The 22,745-nt window shown below is 38.6% G+C and overlaps 1 protein-coding gene across 1 annotated transcript in view; it reads right to left on the reverse strand.

Moving 5' to 3' along the window:
* The window catches only part of WDR49 (WD repeat domain 49), a 152,923-nt gene that overhangs the window by 18,108 nt on the left and 112,070 nt on the right, over positions 1-22,745 (reverse strand). Inside the window, exons 12-17 of the mRNA XM_081573649.1 lie at positions 21,213-21,377; positions 18,337-18,524; positions 17,381-17,578; positions 13,441-13,607; positions 4,459-4,568; positions 1,851-1,997 (exon numbers count right to left, since the gene is read on the reverse strand). Coding sequence (XP_081429775.1) covers positions 1,851-1,997; positions 4,459-4,568; positions 13,441-13,607; positions 17,381-17,578; positions 18,337-18,524; positions 21,213-21,377 — 975 coding nt within the window. The remainder of the gene's footprint in view (positions 1-1,850; positions 1,998-4,458; positions 4,569-13,440; positions 13,608-17,380; positions 17,579-18,336; positions 18,525-21,212; positions 21,378-22,745) is intronic.

Consider the following 22,745-nt stretch of genomic DNA (forward strand, 5'->3'; position numbering starts at 1 on the left):
CGATGAAACTTTTTCAAAAAGGAACTGTTTTCCTTGCAGAGAAAGCAGATGAGTAGAAATATTTAGAAGGGAGCAAAGGAAGAAAAGCTGAAGAATAAAATAGAAAAGCAAAAGAAAGAAAGCATCTTTTTTAAATGGTGTAGAAATTACAGGAAAAATCTATATTAAGCTATCTGGGAGAAAAAATTCTCTTTGAACTTTGAAAATGTATTAGAGGTTTCTTTGCATTTTTGGTATTTCCAACCAGTCATTCACCCCCACCTTCCCTTACACATCCTCGCTGCCCATGAGGAGCAGTTGTCTGAAGACAAAGGAGAATTTTCCTGCTGCAGAATGTACACGGCTCCTCAAAAACACAGAAGCTCCTAGATCTGAGGAGAGTCATTTGCTGCGCTCATCATTTCTTTCTCCTACTTCCTGGCTCTCAGGTTTCTGCATTCTCCCTCTCCTATTTCTCTTGCCTCAATTCTGACTCTGCTCCATCTTGGTTTCCTCCTGGGTACATATTCTACGTCTGCACTGCCTTTACACTTTGTTCTGGCGCCCTGGATCTTTTCTTACTCGCTGTTCCCCAAATTCTCTTCCGTCTGTGACTCAGCAGGACAAGATAAGTCCTCCCCGTGTTTATTCTTGAAAATGAATCATCCTGGGGAAAAAAGCAATTGGCTGATAGACTGAAAGCCCTGTCTGATGAACTAAAGGTTATTTAAAGCCCTACCGTTTATGGATCTGCGTTTTTAAAAGGAAATGAGCAGGTATCATAGATGATCTTCCTGAGAGCAAATAAACACTAGATTTAGAAAAGAGAAACTGAGAAAAAGCAAAGGAAGCTGATAATAATTAGAGTGGAAATACAGTGGTGAGGAATGGCAGCTGTACCTTGCTTACAAGTGGAATTAAAAAAAAAAAATGTTGACCAGCTGTCATAGGGAAGCAAGCAGAGACAAGAGGCTTAAACTTCCTCAAGTGTAAGCATAAACACCTCCCTCCTACAAGGGTTATTATTTCTCAAGAATGATGTTGAACCCCCATCTCAGAGGATTTGAAAAGTTTAGAAACCACAGATCTCTGATGGTTTGAGTGCAGTTCTGATCTTTTGACTACTACAAGCTGAAAATGTCTCTTTTCATTAATTATTTTAAATGAGTTCCCTGCGGTGTCCATATGCTTTCCGAGTGCCTTGCTGAGTAGCAGGTTGAATCGCCTGCACTCCCGTTGTGTCCCTCTTTGCGGGTAGGATGTTTGTACAGAATTACTCTTTAAGTTCTTAGAAACTTGGAAGCCTATAACAATCTGAAAAAAATAGAGCATTCTTTTGCACATCTTGTTTCCAAATGTTCAGAGACCATTCACTTCTATGTTCTAAGATAAGCTTTCTTTTCCTCGCATCCTATTAGGCTAGCATTGCAGCTGGAAGGCTCTGAGACAATACGCTTTCAGTAGCCGCCATTTATAGAGTTTCACGTGAAAAGAACAAACCCAGATTGTCAGAGATTCTGTTCAGAAGCAGCCTTAGGATGTCTCTTTCTCTGGTATCAGATTTGAAAATTCAGATTATTGGGGGGAAAAGGTTCTCATTCATAGCAGAATCATATTATTCATGGTTTTCTGACTTCAGAAAAGTGGCAAAATAAAAATATTCCTTTTATGTATTTCAGCCCATTAGCTGTCCTTTCTGTGAGCACTGACCAGCAACTAAGCTATAAATCTTAACAGTCAAACAACACTTGATGTCACTGCCATCTACAAGGCAAACATGTGTTACCTTCATATTTCTCCATTTTGTTTTCTTAATTGGTTGAGTTTCCTGGGGAGAAAGGATGGAAGTGGTACAGTGGTTGAGGACTTACTTTCAGAAAGTGATGGAAACTCTGGAATTTGGGGACACTGCTCCTCTGGGCCTTCCCTAAAGTATTTCGCAGGGTCTAGAAGAAAAGCTGGTTTATTCACTTCAGGTAGCTCTTTCAACGTTCCAATGCTTAATGACCTAAAACTGCCTTCACAACAGCAGGTTTTAAGGGAGGATGGGGGGAAAAAGTACAATATCATTAATTCCTCAGAAAGAGCTAGCACATTTCCAAGTTAACTTCTTTTTTTAAAATTTAACCTTCCAGTTACTCAGCTAGTACAGCTGCAGTGATCAGCAAACCCTGTAAACACAGCTGTTCAAGATAAAGCCATGGTCCTTTTATTCAAAGGGACGAAAAGAAACTCAAGACTCCCCATTCATTTATTTTTCATTTTGTATTCTTTTGCGATCTTCCCTTGAAAATGAGTATTCTGCAATTTTGGAAAAGCTCCAGTTTCTCTTTTTTTGTGCAAGAAAATTGTAGGCTTTGTGAGGTGAAACCTGTTTTTCAGCATTTAATTTAACAATATATCTAAAATTTTGAATATGCAGGTACAATTTCATTTTGCTATAATGTAAACCAGGGCTGTATTACTATATCTATGATGCACACAATGAGATAATGAGAAGGAAGATTTATAACTGTGCCTTTACAAGCATAGTCTTGGACAGAGTAGAAAGTTTTCTTTTTGTTTCATGGGATAAGTGGATAATGGAATGCTTGTATGCTTAGTCGCTAAGTCATGTCTGACTTTTTGTGACCCCAAGGACCATAGCTCACCAGGCTCCTCTGTCCATGGGATTTTTAGGGCAAGAATACTGGGCTGGGTGTTATTTCCTTCTCCAGTGGATCTCCCCAACCAGAGGAACCCAAACCTCCTGTGTCTCCTGCATTGCAGGTGGATTCTTTACCTGCTAAGCCACTGGGGAAGCCCCTAGCAAATGTATTAGAAGTCTACAAAAACTTAATTCAAGTCATGACTCTAGGGACTTCCCTGGCAGGCCACTGGTTAAGACTTCACGCTTCCATTGCAGGGGGCATGGGTTGGATCCTAAGTTGGGGAACTAAGACCCCACATGCCACATGGCTCAGCCAAAAAATAATTAATTAAAAAGATGTGATTCTGTGTGTTCTTGATTGTTAGCTCTAAGGTAAAAACTGTGCTTTTGCTGTTGTGTTGTCTCATAACCAGCTCTACTCAGAGACAAGCTGTGTGCTATGTCAGTGGTTCTCAAACTATACCAGATGTCACAGTCATCTGCGGGGGCTTGTTCAAGCATAAACCACTTGTACCACTCGTGTGTCTGATTTAGTTGGGTGGGGATGCTTAGTTGCTCAGTCATGTCCGACTGTTCGCAATCCGATGGACTGAGCCCACCAGGCTCCCCTGTCCATAGGATTTTCCAGGCAAGAATATTGGAGTGGGTTGCCATTTCCTTCTCCAGCAGGTGGGCATAGGGCCCCAGAATTTACCTTTCTAAGTTTCCAGTGATGCTAATTCTGGTAGACCAGGGAACATACTTTGGGAACCAGTGTATGTCAAACCAAAGGAGAAATATTCACAACCTGTAAAGTATCACTGGTAAATGGCAGACCTTGGACATCTACTCAAACATGTTTCATTCCAAAAGTTGTGCTCCAAGGTATAATACTAATAATAATTAATAATATTAGTAATAAAATTGTATTGAGTTTTTATAACATGCCAAGCACTAAGTGCTTCGCATATAATTATTTCATGTCATCTTGGCAAAACCCTATGGAGCAGATTAGTTTATAAACATGCATTGAATATTACCAAATTATAATGTACCTTTTGACAGCAAAAATTTCAGCAGAAATGAGCATATTTGCTCAATGAAAGTGCAGCATCCCCTTGGACGTAAGTTGACAAAAGATTTGTAGTGAGTGAAATATTTTTGTTATATGATGGAGCTTCCAGAATGATTCTCACTACTCTTCTAAATAATACACTTCAGTATGATAATGATTTTTTTGTTTTAATTAATTTTTTAAATAATTGTTTATCTGGTCTGCCAAAACTAAAAAACAAAAAACAAAAAAAAAACACTGTTCTATGTGGTTTGGGGCTTTCTGAGAGCAAAAATAAGTTTTAATTTTATTTTTACCTTTTAAACACTTAGGGGAGAAAATTAACATTTCAGTGCCAACTCTGTTTTGGAAACTATACTGGGCACTTTCCACATGTTTTCTGGCTTAGACTTGACACTTCTGCCACTTGTTGACTGTGAAGGCTTGGACAAGTCACTTAATATCTCTGAGCCTCCTTGTCTTCCCTTTATTCAATGGAGATCACAAGACCTTATTCAGGTTTATTAAGGAATACCAACATTCCTTGTTCAATCTGAGTCAAGAAGATCCCCTGGAGAAGGAAATGGCAACCTACTCCAGTATTCTTGCATGGGAAATCCCATGGACAGAGAAGTCTGGTGAGCAACAGTCCATTGGGGGCTGCAAGAGTCAGACACAACTTAGCAACTAAACCACCACCACCAAAATTCCTGGCACATAGCATAGTTATTTGTTTTCTTCATAACAATCTATAAAATAATAACATAATAAAAATATATCAACAGTCATAACTTACTGAATGATTTTCGTATAATTCCATCATTGTAAAGGTCATGTGTTTTTTTCTTATAAACATTTCTTTCCATATATTTCACACCTAAGTTTATGACTTCTGAAGGTCTGACACTGGAAGAAAATAATTTATGATGAAATAAAATTCAACTACAAAGGATGAACAGACACTTTCTGGCTATAAATATATACCTTTAACAACAACAAAAAAACCTCTATCCTGTGGACTTAAGTAGTGACATTTGTTTACACTAACCAAGTTACATCTTTGAGTGAAAGGCCTAGCCAGGTGATGGTATAAAGGAGAAAGAGTCACAGAGAAGAAGTCAGTTAAGCAAAGGTCCCATCCTCATAAGCCTGGAAGGTCAGAGAAAAAACTATGTAGAAGAAAATGTCACAGAAACGCACACTATCCTTGCCTTATATGTAAATTATATGAGCTAATTAGTGTTATTTATCAAAAGTTCTTCTATCCATTGTTATGCCTGAATCTTTACTTATGGCATCCAAAATGCAAAAAGACAAAAATAACTCAGTATTTTTGAGGCTTGTCGTATGAATCTACGTGAATACTTCAGATTAGCTTGAATCCACAGAAAAAGTTTTTATCAATAAAACACAGGAAGTGAAACCATTACATGGTTGTATATAATTCCAGTCAGTAAACAGGAAATGATTTCAAATAGACCTCAGTCTTAACAGCTACAAGCCATGTTGCCAAAAATTATTATTTTCTTGGAAAGTGTCTGGTCAGAAAACATCCCTATTTTCACAAAATTGTTGAGAGTCACAGGGATTGCCCTCTTCCTTCTGCCTCCTTTCCTTGCATCCTTTAACCCTTTGTGATTACTACTCCCCTTTCTAACCTTTATTCCCAATTTTGTTACATACTGAGCGGCTATAGAACTTAGGGGCTTCCCTGGTGGCTCAAATGGTGAAGAATCTGCCTGCAATGCAGGGGACACGCGTTTGATCCCTGGATTGGGAAGATTCCCTGGAGAAAGGAATGGCAACCCACTCCAGTATTCTGATCTGGAGAATTCCATGGACAGAGGAGCCTGGCAGTCTATAGTCCCCAGGGTCACAGAGTTGGACACGACTGAGTGATTAACACTTTCACTTTTCCATAGAACCTTGAGATGTTTCTTATACTCTCAGCCTCAATTTCCTGCTCTGCATGTGATTCTTGCTGTGATGTTAAAGGAGGTAAGAAGGATGAATGCTGAGTGATGTGTCTAATAAATAATAGTATTCAATAAATGTTAATTTGCCTCCTTCCTTTTCCTCTGTCCTAGTTGACTGTATCTCTCAAACTTAAATGAGCTTAAAAGTAAAATTTCCATTGTAGAGTAGTTTTAGATTTACAGAAAATTTGCAAAAATAGTAGAGAGTTCTGGAACCCCTTCACCCAATTTTCCTTATTGTTAACAGCTTATATTACCATTTGTCACAATTTCAAAATCAGTACTGGTACATTATTAGTAGTATTTTATTAGGATTTTCCCAGTTTTTCCAACTGTTCTTTTCCTGTCCCAGGATCCCACATTACATTTAGTTTTCTGACTCCTTAGTTTCCTCTGGTATAAGACAATTTTTTCGGATTTTGCTTGTTTTAGATGACCTTGACAGGTTTAAGAAATACCAGTCAGTTTTTTGGTAGAGTCTCCTTCAATTTGGGTTTATCTGATGCTTTTCTTATGCTTAGATAGGGATTATGAGTTGTTGGAGGAAAGATAAGAGAGGTGAAGTGCTATGTTCATTACAACTTATCAAAGTGAGAGTGAAAGTCGCTCAATCGTGTCAGACTCTTTTTGACCCCATGGACTATACAGTCCATGGAATTCTCCAGGCCAGAATATTGGAGTGGGTAGCCTTTCCCTTCTCTAGGGGATCTTCCCAACCCAGGGATCAAACCCAGGTCTCTCACACTGCAGGCAGATTCTTTACCAGCTGAGCCACAAGGGAAGCCCACAACTTATCAAGGGCACATGCTATTGACATGATTTACCACTGTTTGATGTAAAGTTTATCACCTGGCCAAGGTTGCTTGCCAGGTCTCAGCAAAGTCACTTTTTCCCTAAATGTCTACACAATACTCTCTGAAGGCAGATGAAGAGGAAAGTTAAGCTCTACCTCCTTGACTGGGGGGAGTATCTACATAAATTATTTGGAATTATAACTTTTTTAAAGGAAATCTTTGCCATCCAAAAGACTGAGGGTAGGTGGAAATTTTCCCCCAAACCACAAAGGCCAACCTATTGCTTCATTTCCAAAGACATCTGACTTCTGGGAAAATGGTGACTATGAAAATGTACAGGGAACTAGAAAGAGGTGAATACACCTAAGTTTCCAGTATTCCTAGTGGGCAAATACAAAGAAGCTAAAGGATGTAACAAACAGCATGCATTCATGCATACTCAATCATGTCTGACTCTTTGCAACCCTATGGATTGTAGCCTGTCAGGGCTACAGGCTCCTCTGTCCATGGAATTCTCCAGGCAAGAATATTAGAGTGGGTTTCCATTTCCTCCTCCAGGGGATCTTCATGACCCAGGGTTTGAACTCACCTCACCTGCGTTGGTAGGCAAGTTCTTTACCACTGCGCCACCTAGGAAGCCAAATAAAGAGAATGTGTGCATGTGCTAAGTCGATTCAGTCATGTTCAACTCTTTGCAACCCTATGGACTGTAACCTGCCAGGCTTCTCTGTCCATGGGATTCTCCAGGCAAGAATACTGGAGTGGGTTGCCATTTCCTTCTCCAGGGGATCTTCCTGAACCAGGAATTGAACCCACATCTCTTGGATCTCCTTCATTGGCTGGGGTGGGGGGGTGGAAGGGGCAGTTCTTTACCACTAGCCTGGGGGTTCTCTACCTGGGAAGCTAATAAAGAGCATAGATTGAGTTTAAAACTTTTGCAAAAATGTCTTATGGGGTGATGCAAGATGGGGGCCTACTATGGACTCTGGCATCCTTTCCATCAATTCTATGAGAAGGAAAGACCGTATTTCCCATCTCTCAGTGCTGGATGTACAAGGGAGGAATGATGAGTGTCAAGTTCCCAAGTTCCCTATTGGGCATTAAAGGAAGTGAAGGTGCCTAGAGTAGTTGCTTACCCATAGCAGGTGCTTAACAAAACATTTGATCACTTGACTCAGAGACCAACAACATTTCAATACTGTCACATGTTGATTGTTGCACAGGCAGAATTGAGCAGCAGCAAAGCCTATTGACTCTGGAGCCTGCTTTGGGGTCCCTGGCTCACTTCTTATGGGTTGTGTAAGTCACCTAACTTTTTTCTGTCTTGCTTTCCTAGTAATTAAATGGAGATTACAATTGTGGATACCACCAAAGATTACCAGTTCGGTTCTGTTCAGTTAGTTGCTCAGTCATGTCCGATTCTTTGCAACCCCCTGGACTGCAGCACACCAGGCTTCCCTCCCCATCACCAACTCCCAGAGCTTGCTCAAACTCATGTCCGTCGAGTTGGTGATGCCATCCAACCATCTCATCCTCTTTCGTCCCCTTCTCCTCCTGCCTTCAATCTTTCCTAGCATCAGGGTCTTTTCCAATGAGTCAGCTCTTCGCATCAAGTAGCCAAAGTATTGGAGCTTCAGCTTCAGCATCAGTCCTTCCAATGAATATTCGGGGTTGATCTCCTTTAGGATTGACTGGTTTGATCTCCTTGGAGCCCAAGGGACTCTCAAGAGTCTTCTCCAACACCGCAATTCAAAAGCATCAATTCTTCAGCGCTCAGCTTTCTTTAGGCTCCAACAGTCACACTCATACATGACCAAGGATTATAGTGACAATTAAATGAGCCAAACCATAAAAACCTTAGAACAATTCTTGGAATATGGTAAGAGCTCAATAAGTATTGACTACTATCACTTTAAGATAGAATAATACAATATCTACCACTCAAATTAGGTGTTCCAATATTCCCAAAAGCCAGTTCTGGGGCTTCCCCAATGGCTCAGCAGTAAAGAACCTGCCTGCCAATGCAGGAGATGCGAATTTGATCGCTGGATTGGGAACATACCCTGGAGGAGGGCATGGCAACCCACTCTGGTATTCTTACACGAAGAATCTCATGGACAAAGGAGTCTGATGGGCTATAGTCCATAAGGTCACACAGAGTCGGACATGACTAAGCACATGAGTATGCAGTCAGTTCTAATATTCTTTATCTTATATTTAAATTATTTATATTTACAATTACTCCTATTTTCTCACATAAGCTCTACCGGCAGAATAATTAGAAAATCAACAGCATATAAATAATACTAAATATCAGTTCCCTTCTAATAATAATATGGACTCGAGAACATAATCATCTCATATGTTTAAGAATCAGTAAGTGTGCCTTCTGTTTTATACAAACTTACTGAGAAATTAATGGAAATTTATATTTCATTTCTCATTCAATTCTTTTACCCTGGTTTCTAATAAATAATCCTTTCACCATAAATATTTTTTTAATGATAGCCAAAGAGAAATGTGTCAGATCATAGAAGACGGAGTGCTCTGGAGCACTCCAAAGACAGAGCACTCTTTGTCGCCCTAACATAAGAATAAAGATGGATTAGAGTGTGTTCAGATGGACAGGTCTGACTTACCATTAGAGTCATTCTAAAATGAAGAGTGGTTCAATAACAGAGAAGGCTATCTGTACGACAGTGAATGTAGCCTATAGCATTTATTCAAAATACGGCTGGAATATGCTTCTCTTACGGCTGCGTTGGGAGTTAGTCTACCAGACATCAGATACCTCTTTCAAGTTCGTTACTGAATTATTAAAGATTAATAAACATGTGAAAAGTGTTTATTCTCACAAATAATTTAAAAGTCCAGCTTAAAACACTGACAATCTATCAGAGCAACAATTTTAAGGCGATGACTACATGCAGTGCTGGTTCAGACACAGTCATTTCCCTTTCCTGCTGGTGGTAGAGCCCACACATCATTGGGACAGCAATTTAGCAAGACTCAGAGACCTTTAAAACTTTGACTCAACATCTCTGCTTCAAATAATTTATTCTAATGATGAATATGGTCAGGTATTCTAACACGTATGCATGAAGGTATTTAAAGAAATGTTCCCAGTTAAAACTTGCAAACAGTTTAAATATTTAAAAGAAGAGAATGTTTAGAAAGCTACATGATAATTCCTAAGGAGTTGTCACGAATATTGATATCTGGGGACACTCATATTAAATAACTTGGAATTGTACTACCTGCATGTTTTTTAAGTTGTAAAACAGGTTACAAACTATGTATACTACATCCTCACTTTCATAAAATGCATATTTGTTTAGTTGCACTAGCATGCTCAGAACAAGACCTGAAGAGTGAAATGTCTAAATGTTAGTTGTGGTTTTGCTGTTAATGATTTCTTTTCATCTTTTTTGTCTTGCTTATTTGTACTTCCAATTTTTCTCCTAATGGAAATGTATTATTTTAATAATAAATATTCTAAGATTATATTGCCTAAATTATTCATTTTATCTGTAATTTATCTAGATTAGAATACTTTTGTGTGAGTCCAAAAACCAAATATTGCCATAGATTAAGAAAAATGCACATACACTGTGGTTTTGTTTCTCCATTTTATCTTTTTAGTCATTTCCTTTTTTTCCCATTTTCTGATGGTAATATGACTTTTGTAGAAAATACAGAAGGGAAAAATCTATTTCTCTGGGTCAATTGTTAACTAAGCATTAGAACTTCCTATTCTCTGTTAAACTCCATATTTGTCTTCATCTCCTCAGGTTTAAATTGAAGATGACATTTTACTACCTACCTTCTTCTCACACATAATATCATAAAATATCTTAAGTCTATGGAAACCTGATGTTTATGTATAAGACAGAACATAATAAATGCAAAGATTTTATCCAGGAAAGAGAATCTTAGGAGTTAAGGTGAGAACATGGCTTTACATGATTTAATTTTTTCCTTCATTATTCCTGCTTCTTCTATTTCCTATTGGTTTTTTTCTTTTTGTATCTCTATCTTTCTTATTTTTCCCTCTCTCCATTTAAACATCTCCCCACCTGCATACATACACCAAATGTGCTTTTCCCCTTTTAGTCTCTCTAAATTCTTTCATGTATTTACTTTTCTTTCATACTTTTGCATATAGATGAGAACTGGCATGATTTCTCCTTGTATTTCCTGATCTGATTAGGAATAGGGCACATTCTTCAGAATAATATTTTCTTAGGTAAAAGGTAATCTATAACCTCTTCAATACTGGATGAAGACCATGAAAGATACTTTACATCTGACAGTTGTATTGCATTTGTAGGTTTTCTCCATAGGATTCATGAACATGTTTCTGGGAGAAGTCAGGGCTGTACCTGCCAAGTCAATTCTGAGGATATGTTTTTAATTTTTTTCTTCCAATTAGTTCAAAAATTTCAAAATGACATTATTCTGTACTATCTCATTACTACAAATTTTTAAAATTATGCCAACTACCCATTTGAATTAAAGGCAGAAATTTTAAAGATCACAGATATTTTTGGATATATTGTCACTTGAAAAGATGCGGTAAACAAGGATAACTTCGATTTTTACTGCCAGAAACCTCTCCCAAGGCCCACAGAAATATATAACAAAGGAAAGAAGATCACTCTGCTGTAGTCGTATCTAATCTAGCAGATGCAAAGCTCTAGTTTTAAGAGAAATCTGTGAATTTAAGAATCTACACATCAGCACTAATTTTCAGAAAACAAATGTCATGGGACAACAGGAAAGGAAATAAGATGAGACAGAAGTCCGGAAAGAGGTAAAGAGTTCAAAAGGCCAACTTCCAACTCTAAGGAAAGGCTGATTTAAATTAAATAACTGAGATTGTCATAAGGAATGGGAAATTAGTATTTGGCTGAAATAAAAAAGAATCTGTGGATACTTGGATTCACTCTTCTGGAAGTGTCACAGAAAGAGAAATAATGATCAGTCGGTGTTACCCTGGGGTAACTTTATTTCCTGATTAAGTTGGCTGGCTGGGTGGGGGCATTTTACCATACACCAAGTTTTCCATTCTCAACGTTCTATTCTTGTACAGGATCAGTCATGCTATATTTCTAAACTGAAAGATTCTTCTGCCTGAAAACAAAATGCCACTTGACATTTTAGCAAGCCATAATTCAAGGAAATGGAAGAACAAATACCAAAGGGTAATTTAGTGTAGCAGGATGTTTAAAGGGGGATTTTTTTTTCTCCTACCTCCTTATCAACAGAGGTCCAAAAAGTCTGAAAGCAAAATAATTAATTGATTAAGAGGTAGACAGCATTCCCACATTTCAAAGTGAGGTGTTAGATTGATTCCTTGTGCTCTTCTCCTCTGTCAAGAAGGTGGCTCCAAAACTGATCTTGTGATGCTCAGATCAACCACCACTCTAGGACAAAGAAAGACTAAGGATGCAGAAATTCTTAGAGAGATTTGCACTGGAGAGAGAGAGTCACAGGTAAGGACTGAGTCCCACCCTCATGGAAGAGGAGAGACTCTTCCCCTCAGTTTTAGCTTCCATTCACATAAACCACGCAAAAAGCTAAACATATGCTGCCCAGGATAACCCTTAGAGGGACACAATGAACCAGTGAATTAATATCTGAAAAAGTCTACTGTGACTGAAACTGCCCCAGTGAGCAGGAGGAGAAGGGATGATTGTTGAGTAGCTGGGGTGGCAAGGATGTGTGTGTTTCCTATTGGCCAAGCAGAAGTTAACCCAAGGGAAGTTATGCAAGAGGCAAGGCTGCCAGTGTGAGGAGACTGGAACAGAAAAACCCCAACTGGTGGGGCTGAGCCCCAAGAGTTTGGTCAAAGAATGCATTAATTTAGAAAAGTGCAAGGCAGAGATCTCTGGGTAGTGTCATCAGAGAATGCTCAGCTTTACCCTCTAAATGTAAACTATGGACTTTAGTTAATAATAAAGTATCAATATTGGTTCATGGATTGTAACAAATGTGCCACACTAACATTTGACACTGTATGGGCTGAGGGCAGAGTATGTATGAACTCTCTACTTTCTACGCAATTTTTCTATAGAACTTAAAAAAGTAATATAGGCACACGGTAATAAAAATGCCAACTGTATCAAAGAAAATACAATGAATAAAATTGTTTTCTAAAAAAAATTGTTTAATAAAAAAGATGAGATTATGAGACCATGAGTTAGCAAGAGTATAGAAAACAAACAAACAAACAAACAAAACCAATTAAAACTGCCTGGCATTAGAGACTTAGAGGAATGTATGAATGGGATCCATCTGAGTGGCAGAAGAGATGAAATGGCTGAACAACAGGAAGGAAAGGCTAGAAGTCATAGAATGAGAGTGATGTTCAATATTCAAAGTTAAGCTCTTTGAACTTCTGTCACACAAATCTCTGTGCATGCAGGCATGCTCAGTCATGTCTGAATTTTTGTGAATCTATAGACTGTAGCCTGCCAGGCTCCGGTGTCCATGGGATTCTCTAGGCAAGCATACTGGACTGGGTTGCCATTTCCTACTCCAGGGATCTTCCCGACCTAGGGATCGAACCTTTGTCTCCTGCAACTCTTGTGTTGAAAGGCAGATTCTTTACCACTGAAACACCTGGGAAGCCCACAAATCTCTGTGTGCCTTACCAAAACCAGAAGTAAAATCTGACATACATTCTAAGAGAGGTAGCTAGCTAGCTAGACACGTACATACACACATACACACATATATTGCTTTTGAAGAAAAGGGTTAATTTCCAAAATGAGGTTGATGATGGAGTAGACACAGAAGACTAGAAGACAGGATAGAAATCAATCATTACAAAGAGACAAGAAATAAGAATCAGATACCAGCCTGAGAATATAAGCTCTCCCCTTGCCACACACATTTACCAATGATCAGAATGTGAGCGAAATCTTGAGGTAGCCATTAGATATTCCACAGAGCATAGAAGGAATTGGGGGCCAATTTTACCCTTTACAGGTAAAGTGTACTAACCTGTATGTTTTCTTATCAAGTAGCGAATGTTTTGATGGGTCTAAACATGATTCCTCCTTAGAAAATAAAGGAATTTCCTCTATGCTTTTCTCTTGAATCTTATTTCCCATTAAATTAGTGTCTGTTTTAGGAATGGAAAAACAGTTTTCAAATTGCCAATGCTTTTCCTAAAAAAAAGAAAAAAAGAGAGATTCATTTTTATAAAATGTACTTTCCTTGAGCATTTGGGCTTCCCACTTGGAACTAGTGGTCAAGAACCTGCCTACTAATGCAGGAGACATAAGAGATGCAGGTTCAATCCCTGGGTTGGAAAGATCCTCTGGAGGAAGGCATAGCAAACACTCGTCTTCTTGCCTGGAGAATCCCATGGACAGAGGAGTCTGGTGGACTAGTCTGTGGGGTAGCAAAGACTCGGACATGAGTGAAGTGACTAAATGTGCTAGATTCTTAATTGAAGTCCTCAGGACATCAAAAATGAAGGAGATATGGCTCCTGTTCTCAAGGAGCTTACAGTCTTAAAAGGGAGATGGAACATACACATATAAGTTTAATAAAATCAGACAGGGATGCATCATAAGAAACAAACAGAAATTTTCTGAAGTTATAATTTGTCTTCTACCAGTTCACACTGCATCCACAGGAATGCCTCAGGGAACACAGCCTGTATGATGAGGGAACATCAGGGACCCCCGGCATATCTCACCTGCAACTGGTCAACCTTTGTCAGAAGGATTTACAGAGTAGAATGCCTCCAGGGCCCAGGAATATAGTGTCAATGAATGATCAGGTCTCATATAGGATGATAAATAGTAAATGAAATTCAGCCTCAGTGTTCATAAGCAAAAGAGAGAGAAAGATGGGACTACACTGACTTCGAGTAAGCCCATTTTCCATAAAGGGAGCCATAGCTACTCTCAGGGAATGACATATGTTCTTTTCCGAGAGAAGTAAGAAATACAGATCTTAAATGAAAACTCATGTTCAAACATGGGCAACTTAAATTTTGAATACTGGGTGAACAAGTTCCATCAAAGTCACTGAGTATCAGAAGCATCAGCTGAGAAGGGGGCACCAGAACACAAACTCTGCAGAGCGCAACAGTGGTCAGTGCGGTGATGGGCACTGAGGAAGCACATGAACCATCTCACTTCTTTTTATACCACAATCATCTGACAGTTTCCTGAGATAAATGTATCTCCACAGATAAAACATCCCCACCCCATCTCTCCAACTCTAGAAATAGACATAGCACACTGCTTACGTTTAAAAATCTAACTTGAAAACCAACCTCAGATCAATAGCTATGTTGTAAAACTGATTCACGGTTTTTAAGAAAAAAAAAACTTCTTTTATGAAATATATTGAACCACAATTACATGAAATTTTGAATACTTTAATCAAACAATGCGATCGGAAGATGAAGCCTTAATGAAGGAAATTAAAATACATGATTGCTTTTCCTTCTGTTTTTATAACTACTAGACCAAAATTAATTCAACTAAAAGACAAATGCAACATTCAAATATAGGTCAAAGGTCACTATGCTGTACAAATCAAGTTGGATCAGGAAAAAATGTTCTGACCCTAGTCATATTTACAAATGGAGTCTCTTCTTATCTAAGTATTTCCATCTGCCTACCATATCTTTCTGTGAAAGCATGCCTCTGCTCAAACTATGAGAAGAACGTTCACTGTTGCTTTTTTCCAGTTATCTACTAATTTCCTTTTTCTTCCTCCCCTCCTTTCTATGTCCCTCCCTTCCCACTGCCTCCTATGGCCCTTGAAACTAGCAGCACCATATCCAAGAGCTTGATAAAAGTGAGTTCTTAAAAAAAGAAAAAAATGCAGAAGGGACTAGAAAACCCAGCTGTCCTCTGCTTTGCCAGCCTTTACTTTCTAAAACTACCCGGCTCTAGTGGCTCTTTTCCTATCTTTAACAGAAGGGATAAAACCAAACTATTTTCACGGAAGCTTTTTGAGGCTGAAGTCCTTCGAAATACAAAAGACTTTACAAAACAACTAAGGAAAACAACCAAAGGTATACAAATGAACAGTTTTACTAGCATATATTTCTTAATTCTAATAAAATTTCCACACAGATTGTGCTTTCTGGACACAGTTTTTGTGGCACCCATACCTAAAACAGTCCTATTTCTTGCTTCAGCATATCTAAGGTCCATGGGGTCCAAAGAGTCGGACAAAACTGAGCAACTAACACAAACACACACACACACACACAAGGTACTTATACTCCAGACACCACCTGCCAGATGACTCTTTGTTTCTCTGCAGCTCCTTTTACCAGCGCCCATGTGGCACGGCCATATAGCAATGTCAGGACTGCAGTAACTTCTAGAGCTGCCAGACAGCTTTTCAACTCCTTTCATTTCAGAATGCCAGCCGTGCCCCATGCTGTCTCTCTCACCACAACTGCCCACACACCCATTTGAGTTCCCACTCAGACACTCTTTTTTGCTAAGAAAAGTCTAGCACTTGCCTTATTTACAGAGTAGAAGAGGCTGTACAGCTCTTGGATGTCACGTGGCAACTCCCACGTTACCCAGCCAATCCACCCACCAATTTACCATCATTTTCTGATTTACCGTCATTTTCTGATTTACCACCACCCTCCATGTCCTCAAGGGCTGTACGGAATTGGGGCAGCACAGGTTGACATCCTCAAGCTGACTCCACAAAAGAAACAACAACAGACTTTGTCTTCCAGCATGAAGGGAACCGCCATACTCAGGGCATGAGAGTGGCATCCAAGGCTGCTGACTAGGACTAAGTCAATCAACCAGACAGAAACTGAAGTTCCAAGGTGAGCTCATACCACCACGTCTGAACAGTATTGGTTGAAATAGAACAAACTGCTATATCGTCCCCCAAACAAAAGGGAATAAGAACTGAGTTCCCATGAAAACAAATGGAAAAAAGAAATGTGAGACAATAAATATTTTCTTTCTTCCATGACCTCTGGTTCCATTTTTTTGCAGGCTCAGATGAATCAGAGCTTAGTTTCATGGGAGGAGGAAGTTAAAAACATGAGCTATGAAATGACTCAGCTTGAATTCAAAGCCAAACTCTACCACTTATTAGTGTCTGTGAGCTCAGCAATTGATTCAAACTCTCTGTGCCTCTGTTTCCTCACATGTAAAATGGGAATAATGAGCATTCCTCCATAATGGGAAAGGCAATTATAAAGATTACATGAAATAATTCATGTAGGGCTTCCACGTGGCACTAGTGGTAAAGCACCCATCTGCCAATGCAGGAGACATAAGAGATAAGGGTTCAATCCCTAGGTCAGGAAGATCCCCTGGAGCAGGGCATGGCAACCCACTCCAGTATTTTTGCCTGGAGAATTCCATGGACAAAGGAGACTAGCGGACTACAGTCCATGGAGTCAGACACAAAGAGTCAGACACAACTGAAGCAACATAGCATGCCCATAGAGACCTTAGAACAGGAAAAACTCAGAAAACTTTAATGAATGTGATTTTGGCAGGAATAAATCAGACAATGAACACAAAAGATTTGTTTTTTTTTTTAATTTTCTATATTTGATTATTGCCTGATTATTATCTCACTGTCACAGTCATCTATCTGTTTTATAGTAATGCAGTACAATTATCCATACTATATTTCTACTGAATTTTGAAACTGAAGAGATCCACTTATTTTGGAGGAGAAATTTTTCTCAGAAATTCTTACATATTTTAAGCTGCTTAGGTCCTCCATCTTTCCTTGTCTCCGTGTCCTCTACTGATGGAACTTCCATGGTTAATAAGGGAGGCCTGGAGCTATAGTTGCAGAAATGGAAGTCACTTCTTTCATGACTGATGAACTTTAATAGCCAATGAGATTCAAATGGAAACCAGGCCAAGTTCATACTAAATGTCAAGTAAATATTAGAATAGTAAAGAAGCAATATTTCTACCTGACCAAAGATCTGGACAGGAACACCACAGACATCAGTCACACAAACGCTGCAGTCTGCAGAGGCAGAGAGGATCATCGAGCGGCCACCCGGCTCACACATCTCTAAGGAGCTTATCCAGTCTTCGTGAGGCCGGAACGATCTTATCAGAGTTGGGGCCTGTGTGAGTTTGTTCTTGCTGGAATTAAGACAGTACTCCTGAATGAAAAGACATGCTAGAATTCTAAAATGTCCAAATATGAAATGATTACAGTGATATAACACTTTTTTTTTTAAGTCTGATACAGAAATTGAAAAAAGGTGCATTTGGGAACAGCGATCTGTAATACAAAAGAATAGCTCATGATAACAGAGGTTAGAAAAATGGTATTCACATTCAAGAAAAGGTTTCTAACTGATTTGACTAACTTGAGAAGTAGAAAGAAAGGAAGGACAGGGAATGGAAGGATGGAAAAATATAAGCAATAAAGTCAGCTATTAGATACAGTGGATGAACTTTATCATGTATAGGTAGTCACATATTATACAATTTTATAGTATTATTAGAAAATTGAGCAGGTAATCAGTGACACAAAAAATCCCAAACAAACTCAGGATGACAACAATGTTAGATAAAAGGCAAGTACACTACTTAGATTATGCTTACCATCTCATTTAAAATGAGGCATATCTTAACTATTTATTCTCAAACAATGCTGTAGTACCGTACTAACAATACTGCATTACTAAATTGGGAGACTGACCTGACTATATATTATTAGAGGATTTTCAATATTGAGAAAAATCTGTTTTTCTCCATGAATTATTTAAAGAAGTCTCTGATCAATATGTAAGTTTTCTTTAAAATACTGAATGTTTCTTCCTTTATCTAGAAACAGACAAGACCTGATTCATAATTATCTGAAACAAAAGACAATCAAAATAATAATGATAATGTGAGAATTTTTTCAACATACCTCTATATTCCAGATTTTCAACCACCCCTCCAGATCTCCTGTGGCGAGGTATCGATTTGATTTATCAGTAGACATAATAATAGAACCAACTCCACTATGAGCCAAAAATTCAGCCAAAAGTTGCTTCTTACATGTATCCCAGAATCTGACATACCCAGATCCTCCACATGACACCAGGTTGGCTCCCCCTAATACATGAGAACACCTAATTAGGAAACTACAAACACGAGAAACAACTTCTCATCAGTTTCCTTGTTGAAAGCATATGAATGTCGGACAGGTGAGTAGCCCTGAAATCAATTCCCAGGCTCTGATTCTCTCAAATATACACTGGGAAAAGCCCTATGAAAGCTTCACTGGTTTGTGCTATTAAGTGAGATAGGATACGTAAGATGTTCCAGAAGATCTAGTTACCACTCCTTCATTCATTATTTTGATATTATTTGGGTTTCAAAATTTTCATAAAATTGAACTGTTACTTCAGACAAACTTAAAAATATTAATTTCAACATTATGATAATATTCCAATTATAGAAAACCCATCTTTCTTAATTACCCATTGGACGCATATACCAAAGAAGTAAAATTCCTCATGCACAGAGCTGGCTCTGCATATATGTATAGTTACAGCAGCACAGCTATGGGTTTCTCTATGCAGCCATATGCTTAGAATTCTACTTACGAGCTTGTTTTTTCATCTTTCATCAAGAATTCATTGTAAGTCCTTATGGAACACTTTTTTGGTTCACAGGCCTAGAACTAACCTTTTCATTTTCCATTTTTATACACAGGTAAAAGTACTTTACCTAAATTATTCTTCTGTGGCAAAGTTCCTATTATTATTTGATAAATCTGTAGATGACTTCCAATTTGCTTCACAAATGAGCTGCCTATTAACAATCATATCTGTTTAAGGTAGAAATAATGGTACGTAGCTGCTTCAGTGGAAACAATTTGGGAATACTGATAACACTAAGAATATTTAGTGTTGAGGAAATGAGAGCAATTTCATCATAACAGTTCATTTTGTGACTGTAGGTGCATTCTGGAAAATAGAAAGTTTTAGACTCCAACCATTTCAAGGTCTATTCTAAATATTCCACAATGATTCTAGAACTCTATAAAGGTATATACCTTTATTGATTTTTAATGCAGAAAAATTTTACATGAAAATCATGCAGATTTTCCATCTTCAAATTGAATATGAGAAAGTGAATATGGAAAACAGGGTTCAGATATGTTTATTTCTTTTTTCAATCATATAACACATGTAGATCTAGATTCCTAACACTAAGGAAAAATACTTCTAAATTAAAAAATTATTTTTTTAGAAGAAAAGTAAAAAATATGCATTGCTCTCAGAAGCAGATTTTTATCTTGGGAAGATGCAGGCTGCATCAATACCATGCTTACATCACCACTGAAGACAAAGGGGAAATTAAGCAAATAGTTATTTCATCATTATAATATCAAATAACTGTGGTAAATCATATGTTAGCATGTATCTTAGAAGCAGCTCTAACCAGACTTATTCTGAAAAGGATGCACAGCTGGTAAAGACACCCAAAGCATTACCTACTAACCCCCACCAACAATATTAAGACAAAGAGCAGGCAGTTCTCATGACCTGGGATCAGCGATTAGCAGCAGCTATTTCAAATTTCACCATAGCTTCCAATCTCCAAGCTTCTCACTATTTTCTCCTAGCCCATGTTGATAACATCTGCCAGTGTAGTCATCTCAGATGCAGCTCTTGTACCCCATGTAGGCTTTGGCTCGTATATTTGGAGCGTATTTCATGCTGTGCCCTGTGCTTGTGTACTTAGTTGCTCAGTTGTGTCCAACTCTTTGCAACCCCATGGACTGGAGCCCATCAGGCTTCTCTATCCATGGGATTTCCCAGGCAAGAATAATGGAGCCATTCCCTTCTCTAGGGGTCTTCTCAACCTAGGGATCGAACCCTGATCTCCTGAATTGCAGGTGGATTCTTTACCATCTCAGCCACCAGGGAAGCCCATGCTGAGCCCTATACCTAACAAATCTCTAAGCCATGGCTAGATTAAGTTCAGTTCAGTCGCTCAGTCATGTCTGACTCTTTGCAAACCCATGGACTGCAGCATGCCAGGCTTCCCTGTCCAACACCAACTCCCAGAGCTTGCTCAATCATGTCCATTGAGTCAGTAATGCCATCTAATGATCTCATCCTCTGTCATCCCCTTCTTCTTCCACCTTCAATCTTTGCCAGCATCAGGGTCTTTTCTAAGGAGTCAGTTCTTTGCATCAGGTGGCCAAAGCATTGGAGCTTCAGTTTCAACATCAGTCCTTCCAATGAATATTCAGGATTGATTTCTTGTAGGATTGACTGGGTGGATCTCCTTGCAGTCCAAGGGACTCTCAAGGGTCTTCTCCAACACCACAGTTCAAAAGCATCAATTCTTCTGCACTTAGCTCTCTTTATGGTCCAACTCTCACATCTATACATGACTACTGGAAAAACCATAGTTTTGACTAAACAGACCTTTGTCAGCAAAGTAACATCTCTGCTTTTTAATATGCTGTCTAGGTTTGTCATAGCTTTTCTTCAATTCTGATTGTTGCCCAGAGTTTTTCTCTCTCTGATCCTGACACACAACAACATGATATAAATTCCTGGTGGAGTCTGGTCTAGCTTCTGCTCCTGGACCCATCCTCCTGAACCTTAACCTTGTTGGCCACGGCCTGTGACTTCTGTAATCCGGTCCTGACTGTTTGCTAGAGGCAGTCAAACTCTGTAAGACCTAGATCAAATTAGACTGAACTTTCTTTACTCTTCCCTGTCCTAACATTTTACAATATATCAAAACAGTCTATAGTCAAAATATAAATATATATTTTACCTGTCCCTGTGATGTTTTTTCTTGCTTCAAGGAAGCAAAGCTTCATAACAGCATGATTGCACTCAGTGTCCGTCTCAAAGGAACAGGCTCCCAGGGTAGCCTGGTCATAGGTGGGGTGGGTAGAGGGGCTCCTCCCAGCACCAAGAAGCTTTTGAGGCCCTGCATCTGAGATGGAGACAAGCCAGATGACTTAATGAATAGAAACATCTGCTCTTCAAACACTTATGAAAAACAACAGGCCGCCTGCATCATAGTCTCTGATGATCCCAGCAAGTCTTACATTGGGCTTCCAGTCAACATTCATGGAGCCCCCTGCAGTCCACGTCCTCAACCTCAACTTCACAGACTGTGTGATCCCATTTTTGTTTCTCATACTCCATATAAGTTTACTGTGTTTTCCCTTGATATGAATTAATAGGGACTTCATTTTGTAGTCCCTGCTAACATCTTAGAGATACTGATATGTTCAAGACAAATGTGATCCTAATATCATGGCATTTTCAACTTATTAATCATTAATATTAAGCTTGTAAATAATTTAATGAACTTGAGATATAATGACTATGTATTTAAATCATCATTTTTTAAGCAATATTATTTGTTAGTGAGTTACTCTGAAAAGGATATCCCTAATGGTACTTCAGTGATCTAATGACACCATCTTCACATCACACTAATAAAAACTGGGGATATCCATCTCAGAATCTATAAATAGTCTGAATATACTTATGAAAAACCTATACAGAGGTTATCTTCAAACATTCAAAGCAAGAAATCTACAGCAATGCTTCTTGTGTCTTTTAAAAATTTGACATTATCTGCTTTTATTTTCTATCTGTCTCTCTGTTTTTAATCACAGCCACAATTAAGTCTGCTGTGAGAACAGGACTATTCCCCTGAGGGCTGATGCAGCAAAGAGGCAGAATTCCACTTTCTCCATGGAGGATTCAAATGAACCCTAATGATGAGCTCTTTGTATTGAAAACATAAAGCAAGTCAGAATTTCACGCCTGCAGCCAAGTAAACTTCAAATTTCTTACCTTAGTTTACTTCCTCCTAACAAATTACTCCCTCAGCTTTTCACACATACACACACACACACACACACACACACACACACACGCAAAACTGTATCAGATGATCAGTCCTTTCCTAATCTAATTCAGTCTCTATGAGTTTATCCAGTTGATACAACAGAACCTCACTGGGCCATGAGGTATGACATATTTATTACCCAAATAAATTAGTGTAAGGAAAAACCTTTAGTATCTAAGGAAACTAAAATAAAATGTGAAAGGCAATTGTCAAGATATTTTGCTTAAGCATAAAATATTCATCTGCTCTGCTAAAATTCCATAAAATACAATATAATTCCATCTAATGCTCCACACAGGTTTCTAAAGCAAGAAATAATTTAAGATTTCCAGGTGGCATAATATTTAATACAAGCTCTAGACTAAGCCTGAGCAGCCTATCAAATGAACACAAGTTCCCATTTTCCTACCAAGGAGTACCCAAGGTTCACTCAAAGGC

This window comes from Giraffa tippelskirchi, chromosome 2 (assembly GCF_054371585.1).
Source record: "Giraffa tippelskirchi isolate mGirTip1 chromosome 2, T2T-mGirTip1v1.2.pri, whole genome shotgun sequence".
NCBI lineage: Eukaryota > Metazoa > Chordata > Mammalia > Artiodactyla > Giraffidae > Giraffa > Giraffa tippelskirchi.